The following is a 16,089-nucleotide window of genomic DNA, read 5'->3' on the forward strand; positions in this document are numbered from 1 at the left end:
AGGGGAGGGGTGTCCAACCAGCGGCCCTCCCGCTGCTGCAGGATTACATCTCCCATACTCCTCAGCCAGCCTGTTAGCTGAAAGAGCATTATGGGAGATGTAGTCCTGCAGCAGGAGGGCCACAGGTTGGACACCCCTGCTATAGGGGAAGCAAATAAACCAAACAATTTGTGTGTGTGAGTGTGTAGCGTCAATTTCAACAGCCTACATCTTTAGGTGTTGCTCATAATTCACACAAAGCCAATCAAGGAAACAAAAAGAAATCGCATTGACTCAACTTTTTTTTTTTTTTTTTTTAAACAGAAAGTCCTCAGATTGGTTAATTAAAACACTAAACATTTCTAAACTCGCTGCAAATAAATATGAGGATTTACACACCACCTCGGAGTATATTACTCCTATCCTGACATTACTGAACTGTGAATACAATCATAACATTCTGCTCAGAGAGATTCTCTTCATCTCCCACCCCCGCTTGACATCACTAGAACTCTGATTTCGGATGCAGTCCGCTGCAGTCTAGAACTACTACAAGGACTCCGGCAACTCGCTCCTGGTGAACCCCCGGGATCTCTGGAGCTTTAGGAAACAGATCGTCACCCTGTGATCATTAAACGTGTTCCACATTAAGTAAAAGGCGAAGTGTTTCCTCCAACTTTTCTACCTATAAGAAGACGAAGACAGAAGGACACAGCAATTAGTTCCGTGATAATGCCCCCCAAAAAGCAGCATATACACCTATGATTGTCTGTATAAGGGGGCTTTCTCTTTTCTTTGAAGCATTCAGGGAAACAAACATTCAGTTTCCAGGCACGGTATAGACGTCTCCGGGCACCAAATGTTTTGGTTTTGAGGTTTTTATCACCATCTGAGTGACAGGCCAAGCACATTGAGATTAGAAAGCTGGGCTCCATTGACTTGCATGGTTGAACGAAGTACCTGTTGTCAACCTGCAAGGGGAGTCAGAGTTCCCAGGAGGGTCTGGAGAGACCCTCTTGGAAACTTGTTTAGTTTTTTGAAAGGATGCCGCCATCTTGCGAGTGGCAAAATCTCTTGCAGTGACAGCTCTCCAGAGTGGGTGTTCGGTGTCACTGAATGCCTTGCTATTGAGGCACGTCGTTGGTCCTTAACTGACCGTATGTGCATGACATGCCTGGCCCGTCAGTGGTTGTTAAGGGGTTTTTGTTTGTTCAAATCAATAGATATATTTTAGCTTCCAAATCCCCAAAACCTTTCTTTTGTTCTCAACCATAATCCTTTTAGCACAGAATGACCAGATACTAAAAAAAATTGTATTTTCCATCTTAAAGCACCTTAAGTGTTATTTAATCATTTATACGGCTTAAGTATCTGGGGACAGTAAGGGACGCGTAAAATACACTCGGCACACACTCACCCTCTTGAGCAGGTCTTGTGAACAACAACAGCATCCATCTTTACCTTGAATTAAACAAAGAAAAAAAACACACGAAATATGAAAACCCTACACAAGATTACCCGACAATTACCCCCATCTCTATACTTTGCAAAAGGAAATGTTTTCAGTTGCAACACAAATTATACCTTGGTTGTAAATACTGTATGTTTGGCCTCCAGCTCCTCTTAAATTACAAACCTCTATTTTTTATGGTTTTTTTTCCTTTTTAAATATAACTTCATGAAAGCTTTGAGCTAATACCTTTACAGTGACCTCCTGTAGAGCGCGAGTCGCGGGCCAAGCCGTCACCGACAAGCTTTTCAGCCACATTTACCACGCCGGTGTCCTGACGCTTTTCCACAGACACAGAATAGATTCCCGCGTTCACGGACAGTGCAGTGAAGATGATGTTCTGCTCCTGAACTAGCAATCTTAGCAGTTGGGTAGCTGCCGGTGACCACTCCTCTGAGAGCGGTGTTAACCCTGCAAACAAAGTCATATGTTAAGCAGGCCTCTCATCATGCTACAAAGCCGGTTTTAGACCGTAACTCCTTCCGTCTCCTTAGCATGTATCTGTAAGTCCTTACAACTTGTGGCAAGAAGCACATTAGGAAGTACCGGTACAGCCTGATCAGAGATCAGACAGGACAGCGATCAGCCCGTGTGTCACAGCGCTCCGTTAAGCGCCAGTACACCGTTACTCATGGAATGCCCGATCGCACTGGAATCTCTCAAGAGATTAAAATGTTGTTAATATGGGGTTAATCTCTGGAGTTTTCTTATTTATTACATTATAGACATTTGGGGGGGGGGTATTATAAGTATTATAAAACAAGGAGTAAAATCTCACCCAAAAAATATTAAAACCCATAGTCACAAGATCTGATCAAGTTATTAAAGAAATACAAAATGATAGCGTAATAAAATCACTTACCTGCCAGAGCACATTTTACAATCGGTACAGGGGGGTCCAGGAAATTCTCGGTAATGGGGAGAAGGGACGAGAAGGGCAGATCCTCGGTGTTCCCATAGTCCGCATAAGCAACTTTAGCAGTAGACAAAGAGGTGTCCAACACGATCGCTCGGTACCAGTAGCCATCATCTGGTGAAACAGTACAGAGAACATTTGGGGAACCTCAAACATTCTGGGGATCAAACGTTTCTAGGCTATATGGGTTTCCTCAACTAGTTCTCTTTAACCCCATCCGGCCTTTTTAACACTTGAGGACTATGGCTGCAACAACCAATTTTGATTAGTTGAATCAATTTCATAAAATATAAGATAAGGGTTTTTTCACAGCAAATGCTCTCAAAAATACCCCTCTCGTTTTATAATCCGACCTCAGAGGTCAGACTGTAACACCAAGATCCCCCTCAGCGCTGCAGGGGACCCGGATCCTCCTCTCTGGCAGCCGGCGGGCACCTGTGCGATGCGCGCAGACATTCTCCGCTACTGCCCAGGGGGTATAAGGCATATCTGGGGAGGTATAAGGCATAACAAGGGGCACAGTGGCATATCTGGGGGGTCAGGCTTTTCTCAATCATAGTTTTTATTAAATATGAAAAAATAGACTATATGTGAATTAATATTTAAAAATTTTTAGGTATTAAAACCTAGTTTGAGAAATATTGTGTTTGGGTTCTTGTTCCATTAACCCCTTCAGGACAGGGTTTTTTTTGTTTTTTTTTTACCATGTTTGCGCTAAACTGTAAGTTCTCTCATTTAGCGCCCCCCCCCACAAAAATCATATATTGGTTTTTTTCAGCACAAGTAGTGCATTCTTTTAAAATAATAATTATATATATATAGACCATCATTTAGTATGAAAAATATCTAAAAACGTGGGGAAAATTAGGGAATAAAAGGAAATATTTTCAGTTTCACCTATAATAACCAGTGCAATTGGAAAAAACCTCCAAAAGTGTATTTGAGTATTTGTCCGGTTTTCGGAAACACTTCAAATGCCTGGTATTTTCATTTATTCTGGCACTTACAGGGTTAAATATGAATGACACGCATCACTGTTTCTAAACAATACATTTTTGAAAGATGACATCCCAAAGTATTTGACTTGGGGCATTATAACACTTGATTTAACCATTTTAGTGCCAGTCTGTCCTAAACATTGCATAATTTTATTTTTTTTTTTTCATTTTTTAACAAACCCATTTTATCCAAACGCAGTATTTCAGTATTTGTTTTTCTTGGGTAAATGAAATTATTGAAACAACTTGTGATTTGTATTGAGAACACCCCCCCCCCCCGAGTACAGGAATACTCCTATAGGAGTGAACCAAACGCTTATGGGGGCTCGTTTTTGCTGGTCTGCCTAGACCACAGCAGCAGAGCCCCGTACAAAATGGTTATTAACCCCTAAAATGTCGCACTGAAGGGGTTAACGCTGCAGTGTCGCTCTTATGGAGCAATCAGGCAGGAGGGGGATGTCATGGCAGGCCCCCGCACTTGTGTGGGGACCCAATTAACAAAACGCCATCGCCGCTTTAAATTTTAAAATGTGCTCCTTAACCCCTTCAATCCCAGGGGGTTTTGGTGCCTCAAGCCCCGGAGCGATTTTGCTATTTTGCACTATGTCAGTTCAGCGATTATTCTCCTTTCCTGTGAACCCATGTAAACGATATACTGTTTTTTAAAGGAGAGATAGAGCTGTCTTTTGATACCAAAGTTAGATAATTAGCTGAAAATGTAGGATTAGACATTTTGTAAAAACTAGCCAAAAATAGAAAAATATATATTTTCCCATCTGAATCCTCACAAAATTAGGTAAAGTGATGGAAAATCCCCTCAAAATGTATCGATTCAGGTGTCCTGATTTCAGAAATACCTAATTTACATAGAATGTCCATACGATCCCAGCACTTATAGGGAACAGACTATAAGGTGTACATTTTTACATTAGGTATGATGGGATTTCAACTCTAGTTTTAAACAAATAAACAAAAAATACCCACAAAAGTATATATTTCACAACCCAGACTATCGTATCAGGGGTATTTTGGCATTCTTCATGCAGCTATATGGCCACCAATCAAACGTGGCCGCAGAAATTATTTCCTGCGCTTTTCTTCACCAACACCCCTGCGTTGCTTAGATTATTTTGCCCAGGATATGTGTTACGGCAGAGAAAGCCGGACAAAATTGTTTTTTTTTTTGTTTAATTTTTCAGCTTATGATAAGAGTGAGAAACACGATTTCTCACTCTCCTACCTGCACCAATCACAGTGTACTCTCCACGCAAGACTCCATAGACTCGCTTGATCTCACGTGTAGGGATGGGTCCCTGCCGCTGCAAGAAAGTCCAGACGTACCTGTACGTCGTAAGGGGCTTTACGCAATACATTTTTTTAGGACGTACATGTACGTCTATAGGGGACTAAAGCGGTTAAGCACGGTTTGAATTAAATGATAAAGTACGGCTTTTTAGTAACATGACAGCACCGAATGAGGCACAAGGTCATTAAAACTGACTGGATAGAAAACATGGAACCGTGTCACCAGTCTGACCACGAAACGCATAGCCGTGTATCGTTCTGCCATCCACAGAAGAGGGAACTGTGTATCCCTAACTTATCCAAAATCACATTATGAATTACTTTACCCGGTCTGTAAGAGTCTAAGTAAAACGCATACGCTGCATGGTAGATTCTCTACTAACCTGTATATTTGGCACAGCACATATCCCCCACTGACGGTCTGTAGCTCAACTTTGTCTTCTCCGCTTTGCAATACACGGCAATACCCACCATCACCTGCGTCAACTTCTGTATGTCAACTAAAGAGGGAAACACTTTACATTAGGAGTTTTCCACATTCACCATCCATGGCTGCCCATTAGGAAATATTCAATAACCAAAACCAATTTTTAACCATTATTGCAACGGTGATTTGAGGCTGAACGGTGAAGCAGGTGCAGTCCCCTCACCTCTGTTTTCTTTTGGAAAGGCGTAGAACAGGTCGGGACTGATCACGCTCAGCACGCGCGATTCTATGGGCTCATTAAGTGGCACTTCTACAGATTTCCACTGGCAAGGGATGCAAGATTCTAAAGTAAAACAAACATAAAAAGAATATAGTCTGGCAAATTGCAAGCCAATGGCAATGGACCGTGTACAAGTGATGGCCTAGGACCATGGGCATTTCTTCTGACAAAGTACAGCTTTGTTTAACTTACTCAGGGAGTCATCGCTAAGTGAATGACTTCTACCAGACACTCGATCCTTTGAAGATTCTCTACTACCCGATGGGTCTCTGACCATAACCTGCGGACTTCTCGCATTGTTATTAGTTTCCGGTGCGACAGCTTTGGCAGAGGAGCTAGTCTTGCACGGTATCTGGACTGCCGGTTGGCCGATACTCCCTGCTGATATGTTTCCCCTGTTATCGTCGGAACGAGCCTCACGCTGGGCAATAAGTTTGTCGCTGACCAGCCTGGAGCTCTCGCTTCGACAGAGTAGCCAGCCTGGAGCTCTCGCTTTCGACAGAGTAGCCATCCTCGCTCGTACTAACAGCTTTTGCCTGTAGCTTTGTCCCCACAACCAAGATCTGCGGGGCTTTATTCCCCCACTTTTCTCCTGTCGCTTTCACCCCTTTAACAAATACACTTTATTAAGAAAGCAAGTCTACTAAAACATACATAGTAAAAGAAAAGGTTTATATATATATATATATATATATATATTATATACATACATATATATATATACATATATATATATATATACATATACATACACACACACACACTTTTTTTTATTTATTATTAATAAAAATTATTTTTTTTTTACATTTTTGGAACTGGAAGGTTCCCCTGATGCTGAAATTATTTTTACGTCACCATTTTTATTTTTTTGTTCTTCTTTTTTTTTTTTATTTATTTTACTAATCACATTGTGATAATAATACGAAAAATGAAGAACACCCTCACGTGTCTGAAGTGAAAATGATATATATATACTCCTCACAGGTTCTGCAGCTCCCAAAACAACACTCCTCACAGGTGTATCACAACAGTATATCGAAAAAGGGGCGCATGGACATGTGGAGAAATATAACAATACAATAGTGTAGCAAGTTCAAAAATATATCTGTGTAGTGAATATATATTGCACTCACAAGAGTAACTGGTAATAGAGGCTCATCAGATAGCGACTGTTCTTTATAAATCCTGTAATGTAGATAAAAAACCGCCAATGGTGCAGTATTGTAGAAAATATATTTAATAAGAAAAAACTGGATAAACTCACAAGTAAGTTGGCACAACAGGAATGTTATGCTAAAAGCGCAATGTAGAAACAAGCATCCAGCAAAATAAGAAGTATCCGTATGGAAAAGATCTCTCAACGCGTTTCACCAAACTCGTTGGCTTCTTCAGGAGCAGAATACAGATATTATACAAATAAAACAAAGTAAAATAAAGCTGCAGTCTATAAATCCTCGTCCGTTTGTCCCATTTTTGAAGGTTCCCGGTGGTGTTCCAGCCCAATCACGTCCTCGAGCGATTACGTCATCGCGTTATCACGCATTGACGCGATCACGCTACTTCCATCATCCCGGCGTGGTCGCACATCAACGTAATCGCGTCGTTATACGTATTTCGCCGCTCCCTCACGGCTCGACTTGAATCTTTGTTCCTCCACAACTTATTTAATAAAGATGATTCAAAAAAAAAATAAAAAATAAAAAAACGGAGGAGTGCTTCCTCTATCTTTCACCTTTTCTTTAAAGGATTCCGGACGTCTCGGGCATAGGTGTTTAAACGGACACCCCGGGTAAAGACAAAGACAGTAAATAAACATATTTAAACGAAACAATGTATGTGTGTTTAATGACCAATGTATTCGAACCAAGAAAAAGGTAAATAGAAGTATAAATGTAAACTAATAAAGAATGAAACAAAATGAAGATTAAAAATAGAAACAGACAAAGGGGAATATCAAAAAGGAATTCATTAAACGGTGATTAGGACAATAATATATATATAATAATAATAATATAATCCATATTAATTGTATAGAATAGTAAGTATATGTATGTGAATGAATAATAAAATATATGTGTATATGTGTAATTAAATATGTAATAGATATATATAAATAGATGAAATTAAAAAATATATATAAATATATAAAATTAAATAATAAAATATATATAATAAAATGTATATAAAAATATATACCGTATTGGCTCGAATATAGGCCGCACTTTTTTCCCCCACTTTAAGTCTTTAAAGTGGGGGTGCGGCCTATATTCGGGGTCTAGCGCCCGACGCCCGGGACATGCAGTCCCGGGCACCGGGCAGGCAGCGGGGTTAGGATACAGATCCCCCGCAGCGGTGCAGGGGACCTGCATCCTACTCCCCGATACGCTCAGACAGCCTCCCCTGCCAGCACTTCCCACGGGGGGGGACCTCCGCACGATGCGTTTTACCTCTGCCCCCACCCCCCCCCCGGACTTACTGGAGCAGACTCCCGGGTGTCTTGCGGGGCCGGCGGGGGACATCTACGCAATACGCGTATACAACACCGGAAGTTGTATTGCGTAGATGTCCCCCGCCGGCCTCGCAAGACTACCGGGCGTCTGCTCCGGTAAGTCCGGGGGGGAGCAGAGGAGGACAGTGGTAGCATATCTCGGGGAGGGAGGAAAGTGGTAGCGTATCTCGGGGAGGGAGGACAGTGGCAGCATATCTCGGGGGGGGCAGAGTGGCAGCATGTTTTTTTGGTGCTTTTTTAAAGATAAAACTTTTTCTTTAAAAAAGCACCAAACTTTTAGGGTGCGGCCTATATACGGGGGCGGCCTATATCCGAGCCAATACGGTATATAAATATATAAAAAAATATATTAAATGTATAAATATAATTGAGTCAATATAAAAATATAAATAAATAAGTTAAAAATATATGTAATACAGTATGTAAAAATGAGTATTAAAAAATATATAAATATATAATATGTGAAGAATATATATGTAAAAAAGTTGATAATAAAGGAAAAAAATATATATATATTTAAATGAATGTTAATATGTCCAATTCAACGTTTAAACCTTCCTTTTTGTATGTTTGGAATTTGTATATCCATTCAGTCTCTCTTTTACTTAACATTTCTTTAATATCTCCACCTCTCCAATGGGGAGATACCATATCTATCCCCACCATCTTAAAATCAGGGAGGGAGAATTTATCACAATTGACACAGTGTTTGGGGACACTATGTTTGAGATTTTTATTTCTTATTCCCCCCAAATGTTCCAGACCCCTTATTTTTAATTCTCTTGATGTGCGGCCTATATATTGAATACCGCACTTACATTCTAAAAGATAAATAACGTTTTTTGTTTTACAATGTATAAAGTGTCGGATTTCGTATTCTTTTTTTGTAATTGTGCATTTAAATGTGGTCGTCTTTTTATCTTGCAAATTACATGTCTTGCAGAATTTACATACCCCACATTGGTGGAAACCTGGAGGTTTTTGTGCTAAAAAAATGTTCTTCCATTTGAACTCTCGGAAGAGCACTAGGTGCTACAATATTTTTCAAATTATTCAATTTTTTATATATAATTCTTGGTTCCTCCGGTAAGTGGTTTTGTAGAATGTTATCTCCCTGCAATGTAGGCCAACATTTTTTGATGGCTCTCTTAATTTGTGCCGCTCTATCATTGTATTGGGTAAAAAAAGCAAAATTAAACTCCATATTCTCTTGTGATTTTTCTTTATTTAATAACAAGTCACCTCTCTTTATATTTTTAACTTGTGTGAAACTGTCTGTTAGTAATTTTTTTGGAAAATTTATTTCTTCGAATTTCTTAATTAAATGTTGTGAAATAAAATCTTTGTCTTGTGTACAATTTCTGCGAATCCTCGCTAATTGTCCTTTCGGAATGTTTTTAAGCCATTGCGAATGGTGACGGCTAGAAAAGTCGATGAAGCCGTTTCCATCGGTTGGTTTGAAGAAAGTTTTAGTATCTATTTTTTCATCCGTTACACCAATTAAAGTGAGGTCCAAAAAATCAATTTGTTTTTTATTTATATTCGAAGTAAATTTTAAATTATAATCGTTTTTATTGATATGTACCAAAAATGTATCTAGATCTTCCATTGATTAATATGGATTATATTATTATTATTATTATATATATTATTGTCCTAATCACCGTTTAATGAATTCCTTTTTGATATTCCCCTTTGTCTGTTTCTATTTTTAATCTTCATTTTGTTTCATTCTTTATTGGTTTACATTTATACTTCTACTTACCTTTTTCTTGGTTCGAATACATTGGTCATTAAACACACATACATTGTTTCGTTTTAAATATGTTTATTTACTGTCTTTGTCTTTACCCGGGGTGTCAGTTTAAACACCTATGCCCGAGACGTCCGGAATCCTTTAAAGAAAAGGTGAAAGATAGAGGAAGCACTCCTTCGTTTTTTTTTTTGAATCATCTTTATTAAATAAGTTGTGGAGGAACAAAGATTCAAGTCGAGCCGTGAGGGAGCGGCGAAATACGTATAGCGACGCAATTACGTCAATGTGCGACCACGCCGGGATGATGGAAGTAGCGTGAGGACGTGATTGGGCTGGAACACCACCGGGAACCTTCAAAAATGGGACAAACGGACGAGGATTTATAGACTGCAGCTTTATTTTACTTTGTTTTATTTGTATAATATCTGTATTCTGCTCCTGAAGAAGCCAACGAGTTTGGTGAAACGAGTTAAGAGATCTTTTCCATACGGATACTTCTTATTTTGCTGGATGCTTGTTTCTACATTGCACTTTTAGCATAACATTCCTGTTGTGCCAACTTACTTGTGAGTTTATCCAGTTTTTTCTTATTAAATATAATTTTCTACAATACTGCACCATTGGCGGTTTTTTATCTACATTACAGGATTTATAAAGAACAGTCGCTATCTGATGAGCCTCTATTACCAGTTACTCTTGTGAGTGCAATATATATTCACTACACAGATATATTTTTGAACTTGCTACACTATTGTATTGGTATTTTTCTCCACATGTCCATGCGCCCCTTTTTCGATATACTAATCACATTGTGATTAGAAAGCAGGCCTCCATTGACATGCATGGTTGGATGCAGTACTGCAAGGGGCGTTCTCAGTAGTGTCTGGAGAGACCCTCTTGGAAACTTTTTCAACTTCTTTATTTTATTTATTTATTTTTTAAGAACGCCCCGCCACTCTTGCAAGTAGCAAAACCTTGCCGTGGCGTTTATGACTGCTCTCCAGAGCGAGTCCTCGGGTGGGTGTTTGGTGTCGCTGAATGCCTCGCTATCGAGGCATTTCAGTGACACCTAAACACTTAAAACGGGGAGGGGCCAGATACGGCCCCTAATGTCGATCTGTGATGTAGATCGCTTCCTGAATCAGTTTAAAGCCATGACGGTCCTGGCATGTCAATTGTCACCAACTGCATGTTTGTGCATGACGTGCCCGGACCGTCAATTGTCATCAAGGGGTTAAAGTACCAATAAAAGGCCTCTGATTAACCACGTACACAACACTAGGCAATACTTGCAGTACCTGAGATTCTTCGAGGGGGAACATTTATTTGTATAAAGTAATAAGGGAACTGTTTACCAAAATTTAACAGAATTTTCCCTCTTGTTTGATTGTTTAACAAAGCTGCAGCTTTGTACATAGTTTGTACAAAGCTGCAGCTTTGTACATAGTTTGTACATTAACACTTCGTTGGCGTACCGCCCTGCAGGTAACTTACCGCAACTTTGCCCTTTGCCGCTAGGTGTAGCGTGGCTGGTCTCTGTTTTGCGTGCCCTGCCAGTCGGGTGCCTGTCAGCCACTTCCACTACGAAAGATGTTTTCGTCTGCCCGACCACTACAACTGTCACAACGTCGTTGGCCACCAAAGACGCTGTCGCAGCATACGTTTCTCCAGTCCATCTCTTAAATCGCGGCTTTACACCTGCACACATAATGAGCCGGATTTACAAAAAAAATGATTACTACAACGTTCCTTTACCAACATGGCCGTGCGTAGTGTAAGAAAGAGTCCCAACCTGCCAAGCTGCACTTTATGGCTTGTGACGGCAATTTCAACATATTGCTCTGAATGGGTCGTAGGCTCGATAGGGGCAACACTTCCACGTTTCCAAAATCAATGTACTCGACCAGTAAAGCCTCCTGTGACCTCTTCTCCAGGATTTTAGCTCGATACCAGCACCTGTCCTCTGCAAAATCAAACGAATAAGTGATCAACGTCCTCCCAAACATGAAATATGAGGGACGTTCAAAAAGTCGCCACTACTCCTTCCACCTTCACCGTTTCCAAGGAAAATATAAAAAGTGCGGAAACTTTTTTTAACGTCCCTCGTACTTTGCCTGTCCTCCAATAAGCACGCAGAACCTCAGAGATGTCTTGCTCGGGTACACCTGTCTCCTAGCAGACCCATCACCCCATGTTTGTTACTTTTGCACCCTCCTCTCCGACACATACAATAAATGACTAAAAAACCTGGTCTTTCAGGCAATAACCTAACACGTAAAAACACCTGAATAATGAATAAATGTCCCGATATTCCAAATTCCTGAGGATATAAACCTCAAGGAATTCACAGATTATTGCATGACGGAGCCCGTGGCTCTTCTAGTTTTTTTTTTAACCCTTCGCGACTGGTGACGTAGGGGATATGTCAAGAAAAAAAATGGTTCTTGACGACGTATCTTTTATATCATGGGGCTTTGAGAGATCAGTTAAAACGTTTTAAAAGTGATGTGCAACCTGTAATATTTGCTCAATAACGGAAAAAATTGCTGAAAATCATTGGCCTATAGGGTAGTTTCCAAATCAGGGCAATTTAATATATTTTTTACATTGGCTTTAGTCCTACTTGTGCTGATTTTTTTTTCTTTTTGGGGGGGATACCCATAGGATGGTGTGAAAATATTAGGTTCCATTTTATCTCGCTGTACTACAGGATACTGTCCGCCATGTGAGGCTGCGGGAACGACAAACCATCAAAAGGTTTATTTACCTGCACACTGGGCGCTGCAGACCTGGCCAACAGCAGGCGTGAAGCTGGGAACGTGCGGCACTGCGGCAAAATGTTTACTCATCGACTCCATCAGCTTGGAAAGTTCCTCTAAACGCATCAAGTTTAGGTCAAATTAGAGAACGAACAGAAAATGCTACTATATAAACATATTTATAGTTACCGGTTTTGCTCGATTATAAGACGACCCCCCCCCCAATTTAGGAAATAAAGAAAGAGCCTGAGTATAAGACTATCATATAACCAAAAAGTTTTACTAGTAAATATTTATTCACATGCAAACAATTTTTTTCATATTTAATAAAAACTATGAATGAGAAAAATGCTTTTTGGTTTTTATTTCCTTTTATTTGCCAATCTGCCCCCCAGTTATGCACAACTGCCCCCCAGATATGCCTTGTACCCCCTTATATGCCACTCTGTCCACCAGATATGCCTTATACCCGATCATACATGTGATGCCGGCGCTCCACCATTGAAGTGCCGGCAGTAGCTTAGGATGTCTGTGCGCCTCTGGAGAGGAGGATCAAGGTCCCTGCAGCGCTGCGGGGGATCTGGATCTTAGTCTTTTAGTCAGACCTCTATTTGAGGTCCGATTAGAAGGCGACCTCGAAAATAAAATGATGGTTATTTTTCAGAGCATTTGCTCTGAAAAGAATCTCGTCTTATAAACGAGCAAATACGGTATATATATATATATATATATATATATATATATATATATATATATATATATATATATGTTTAAACACGGCTCATAATGGGAAAAACATACCTGCGTTCTGTAGTTGCTGGCAATAAAATTCCTCGGGGTGTTTAATTTCTGTGATGACAGCACTGAAAATGTCACCTACAGAAACCGCAGTCCCGCTTAAGACGTGGATCCGTGGCAGAGATTCGGGAGCATCAGACAGCTCCTCTTTTCTTGCTGCCTTGTCAATGGCCATTACTGGTAAAGGACCTGTCAAAAAAAAAACAAAGCTAAAAAGGTTAACCCCTTAACACCCGATGACACAAACAGCCAGGTAACGACCAATGACGGCGTTGCAAGATCTCCATAAATCATTCACGTGTAACGCTACATATACATGAAATAAATCTGGATTTAAAAGGGGCGTCTGTCCGACGTTGACACCCTGGGGAGGGACCAGACACGGCCCCCCCAATGCCGATCTCAGAGTTGCTGAATCCCTCGACACCGTTTGGGTTTAAAGCCATGACGGCCCTGGCATGTCAATTGTCACTAACCGGATGTTAGTGCGTGACGTGCCAGAACCGGCAATTGTCAATAAGGGGTTAAATAAAAGGATGTTGAAAATGCCTCGATCTCCAGGGGCGAGGGAGATTTGGCCTGACCTCTGCCACTCAAAGGTTCAGTTTGTATGCATTTTGAGCCCGTACATGTACGGGCTTCGTCATTAAGGGGTTCATATTTACAGAAAGGTACCAAGAAACGCATTTAGAATGTCAAGAGGAAAATGCAAAGACAACATGGCATAGAAACGTCCCTCTTACCAATCTCAGAGTTCTTTTCTTTTAAGATACGTCCTCCGTCATGAGCGGAAGCAAATCCTTTCTCCAGAAGTAGTTTGGCCACGTGTATCCCTGCGCACACAGTAAACGTATCACTCAGAGAGGCACCAATCTGAGAGAATAAGAACGCCAAGAGACAAAGCTCCACGTAGGAAACAGAATCCGTTTCCAGCCTACACACCTGAGGCTTGCACACATACATCCACGGCGTAACAGGGCACCTCTTCACGCAGCACCTCAACAATGCCAACGGAAACTTTCTGCTGATCCATCAGTTTCCGGGATTCTGCGATGCATACTGGGGACCACCCGCCCGGAGGGGGAGTGACGGAGACCAAGAAACACTTCATCGCCTGGGGAAAATCACAGTATTTCTGTTTGCATGGTAAGTAGCAGTATACAAATGATATGTAAGCAGCTTCTCCAGCTCATCATGGTCCTTCCCTGTATTTCCATAATTACACGTTCACTACACATTAAAATGACACGTAGTATGGAATAATTACAAAAACCTAGTGCCGGGCCACCGGTAAAATGGATCTTTCCATTCACTCTTTAGGAGATAAGCCCCAGAACAGAAGGCTTCTGGAAGCCGGACTTACGAGCGGTGAAAGCAGCTCCAGGTCTTGATGCATTTTTTGCAAGTTGTCGAGCGTCAGCGCCTCCTGATTCCCGAAGTCGATGTACAGGACATGCGCTTTTCTCGTGGCGGCATCAACGTTCTGCACCAGCACCCTGTACCACCGCTGTAATAGAAACAACGAGGGGAGACAGAGGCTTCGTGAAACACAGAGATATCCTGGATTCACTGTACAGAACTACGATCAATATAAAAAGGGTTTACGGGATCAGAGAAGTTACTTAGAAACAAATAACTGTGGATTTAGACATTTAAGTGTGGAGATCCCAGGGTAATTCATGTGTACCTGAAAAGCACCAAGGACAATGGGTGTGATGAGACCTCTGATCCAAGCACAGTGGTCATCAATATTTAGCCAGGTACTGACCACAGACACATTTACTGGCCTTCCCTAGGGTTGTAGAAAACGTTCCAAATTTTAGCAGGCAATTTTACCCAGTAAATAAAATAAAAAAAATTAAGCACTTATGGTTTTTTAGCTATTAAAAACAGCACCGCCAGGCTGCATCGGTCCAAAGGTCAGCTTCTAGCAAGTGGAGTTTGGGATATTCTGGAGATTTACAGATATCTCCCTCTTCTCTGCCACAGGTAAGATGGTCTTTGTGTGAGACTCCACTTGACAACAAGTATGAGGCCTTTCTTAAATTAGGAAAGAGTTAATTGACTGACGCCAACCAGGTGTTGGGCACCGCGAGTAAATAGGTTTAGTTATTATTCTAAGTGTATCTGGAGATTTCAGAGATAACATGGAGGCCCTCTGATGGTGATCATAAGCAACAAAACCAATTTCAGGTATAGCGAGAAGCACAGTGGTGGCCAAAAGTTTTGCTGCTTCAGTGTTCTTAGATATTTTTGTCAGATTTTACTATGGCATACTGAGGTATAATTACAAGCATTTCATAAGGGTCAAAGGCTTTTATTGACAATTACATTGTTTATGCAGAGTCAATATTTGCAGTGTTGACCTTTTTTAAAACCTCTGCAATCCGTCCTGGCATGCGGTCTGTGACAGCCCATCTCTTTATCCCTTACGTTATTTTGGCCCCATCCCTGTGGTTTGCCCAAGGATCAAAGGCTCACGGACCCTGTACACCCCTAGTGTTGGTCGGATCCCACCTTGCCCCTGCTTGGCGCCTGCCCGGGACCTAACCGCAAATTCATGGAACTGTGCGGCGGCTAGGAACCGCGGCGATGCCCCCCAACAACTGGAACAGTGTCGCTCTTTTGAGGGTACATTAAGCACGTGGTGGGCAACACAACACGCTCGGCGTGGTTACAGCGAGGGCGCCCGTTGGGAACCCTAGTTTTATTATCAATTTCTAGGACCGGAGTTTACCCAGCCGTGGCTATGGAACTCTGGCCTGGGTACCGTGCGGACCGTTCCCTGATCACGTTGCTTTTTGGATCGTAACATCTTTAGACCCTGAGCTCTCCATTGGCACCGCTCCCTC

General features: G+C 41.2%; 1 protein-coding gene across 1 annotated transcript in view; it reads right to left on the reverse strand.

The window, feature by feature from the left end:
* Positions 1 to 277: 277 nt before the first annotated feature.
* The window catches only part of LOC128468196 (tudor domain-containing protein 1-like), a 33,574-nt gene continuing 17,762 nt past the window's right edge, over positions 278 to 16,089 (reverse strand). Inside the window, exons 8-21 of the mRNA XM_053449889.1 lie at positions 14,601 to 14,744; positions 14,180 to 14,351; positions 13,981 to 14,070; positions 13,241 to 13,426; positions 12,448 to 12,555; positions 11,473 to 11,643; positions 11,175 to 11,378; positions 5,861 to 6,022; positions 5,359 to 5,478; positions 5,092 to 5,208; positions 2,352 to 2,519; positions 1,679 to 1,900; positions 1,393 to 1,440; positions 278 to 660 (exon numbers count right to left, since the gene is read on the reverse strand). Coding sequence (XP_053305864.1) covers positions 611 to 660; positions 1,393 to 1,440; positions 1,679 to 1,900; positions 2,352 to 2,519; positions 5,092 to 5,208; positions 5,359 to 5,478; positions 5,861 to 6,022; positions 11,175 to 11,378; positions 11,473 to 11,643; positions 12,448 to 12,555; positions 13,241 to 13,426; positions 13,981 to 14,070; positions 14,180 to 14,351; positions 14,601 to 14,744 — 1,962 coding nt within the window. The 3' untranslated portion in view covers positions 278 to 610. The remainder of the gene's footprint in view (positions 661 to 1,392; positions 1,441 to 1,678; positions 1,901 to 2,351; positions 2,520 to 5,091; positions 5,209 to 5,358; positions 5,479 to 5,860; positions 6,023 to 11,174; positions 11,379 to 11,472; positions 11,644 to 12,447; positions 12,556 to 13,240; positions 13,427 to 13,980; positions 14,071 to 14,179; positions 14,352 to 14,600; positions 14,745 to 16,089) is intronic.

Source organism: Spea bombifrons, chromosome 11, assembly GCF_027358695.1.
Source record: "Spea bombifrons isolate aSpeBom1 chromosome 11, aSpeBom1.2.pri, whole genome shotgun sequence".
NCBI classification, from domain to species: Eukaryota; Metazoa; Chordata; class Amphibia; order Anura; family Pelobatidae; genus Spea; species Spea bombifrons.